This window comes from Contarinia nasturtii, unplaced genomic scaffold (assembly GCF_009176525.2).
Source record: "Contarinia nasturtii isolate CC-2019 unplaced genomic scaffold, AAFC_CNas_1.1 Cnas_scaffold_2951, whole genome shotgun sequence".
Classification (NCBI taxonomy): Eukaryota; Metazoa; Arthropoda; class Insecta; order Diptera; family Cecidomyiidae; genus Contarinia; species Contarinia nasturtii.
The window spans coordinates 7,808-8,980 of NW_022200267.1; the positions used below are offsets into that span (position 1 = coordinate 7,808).

Consider the following 1,173-nt stretch of genomic DNA (forward strand, 5'->3'; position numbering starts at 1 on the left):
CGAGACGATTGCGTTCAGACTTCCGATATTCTTCACTGTCATCGCGACGTTTTTTTTGCGTTAAAGCCTCTTTTTCACGAAATTCAGACAATTTGCGAAGGTTAGCGAGACGATTGCGTTCACATTCTTGATATTCTTTGTGTTTATCACGGTACGCCTTCGTTGCTTCAGCTTCCTGAATTTTAATGAGCTCAATTTTACGCCGTTCAGCCTGTCGCATTCGTTCTCTTTGTTTGTATGGAATAGCTGGTTTTTTTCTTACTTCAGCTTTATTCTTTTTCTTTTCACGTAGCCTTCTCATTTGTTGTTTTGATTGACGTGTCCTATGAGCTTGTGATTGTTTCTGAGATTTCATTTTGCTTCTTGTTTGTTATGTAATTTAGACACAATTATCATTACACTCAAAATGGCACTCTGCGGAAATCACTGTTAAAATATGGTTTGTTTCTGAGTTGTGTTGTTCGTTAATCACTTTGTTTCCAGTTCACTATTAATTGTAACTATTTTGTATGCACTGTTTTTTCTTGAGAAAAGATTGCTTTAAATTGATGTCACAAAAGGGAAATGATTGTATTGGTTTGAGTTATCGTTCAGAATTTATTGTAATTCCAATGATACTATGAGTTCTGAAAGAGAATATGAAAAATTATGGGAAATATGTTCTGTTATTGTTGCATTGCATACAAACAACAGTTCACATTGAACGAGTTCATTTACATTTTTGTTGAACGTATAAAAAGAATTTCCATCAGTCAAATTTCATGTGCTTGTAAATTTTTGCACAATCAATGAATCAGCATATTTCTGTTGCAAAATGGTTATCACTTTTTTGTGTTGCTAGCATTGGCGTGAAGTTGGCCGTCACAAATTTCGAATGAGTTTTGTGACATTCAAGAGCGAACATTTGCTCAGTGTTCGAATTGAATTGGATTGTGTTGAGATGTGAATGTTGCACAATATGAAAATCCAAATAAGATATTTTACAAATATCAACGAATATTATAATTTATTTTTCATTTTCGAATGTCATTCAATTATTTTAGATTAAAGTAATTGCACCTAACTTCATTTTACTTTTAATCAATGGCATTGCGCACTAAAGGACTGTCGTGCGCGCTACTTGTGATGGTTTTCTCAAGCCATTGTGCATAAAACGCACAACATGAGTCGACG

The 1,173-nt window shown here is 34.1% G+C and overlaps 1 protein-coding gene across 1 annotated transcript in view; it reads right to left on the reverse strand.

Annotated features, from left to right (window-relative positions):
* Nucleotides 1-355, reverse strand: part of LOC116349612 — a 7,274-nt gene extending 6,919 nt beyond the window's left edge. Inside the window, exon 1 of the mRNA XM_031781144.1 lies at nt 21-355. Coding sequence (XP_031637004.1) covers nt 21-355 — 335 coding nt within the window. The remainder of the gene's footprint in view (nt 1-20) is intronic.
* Nucleotides 356-1,173: the final 818 nt, after the last annotated feature.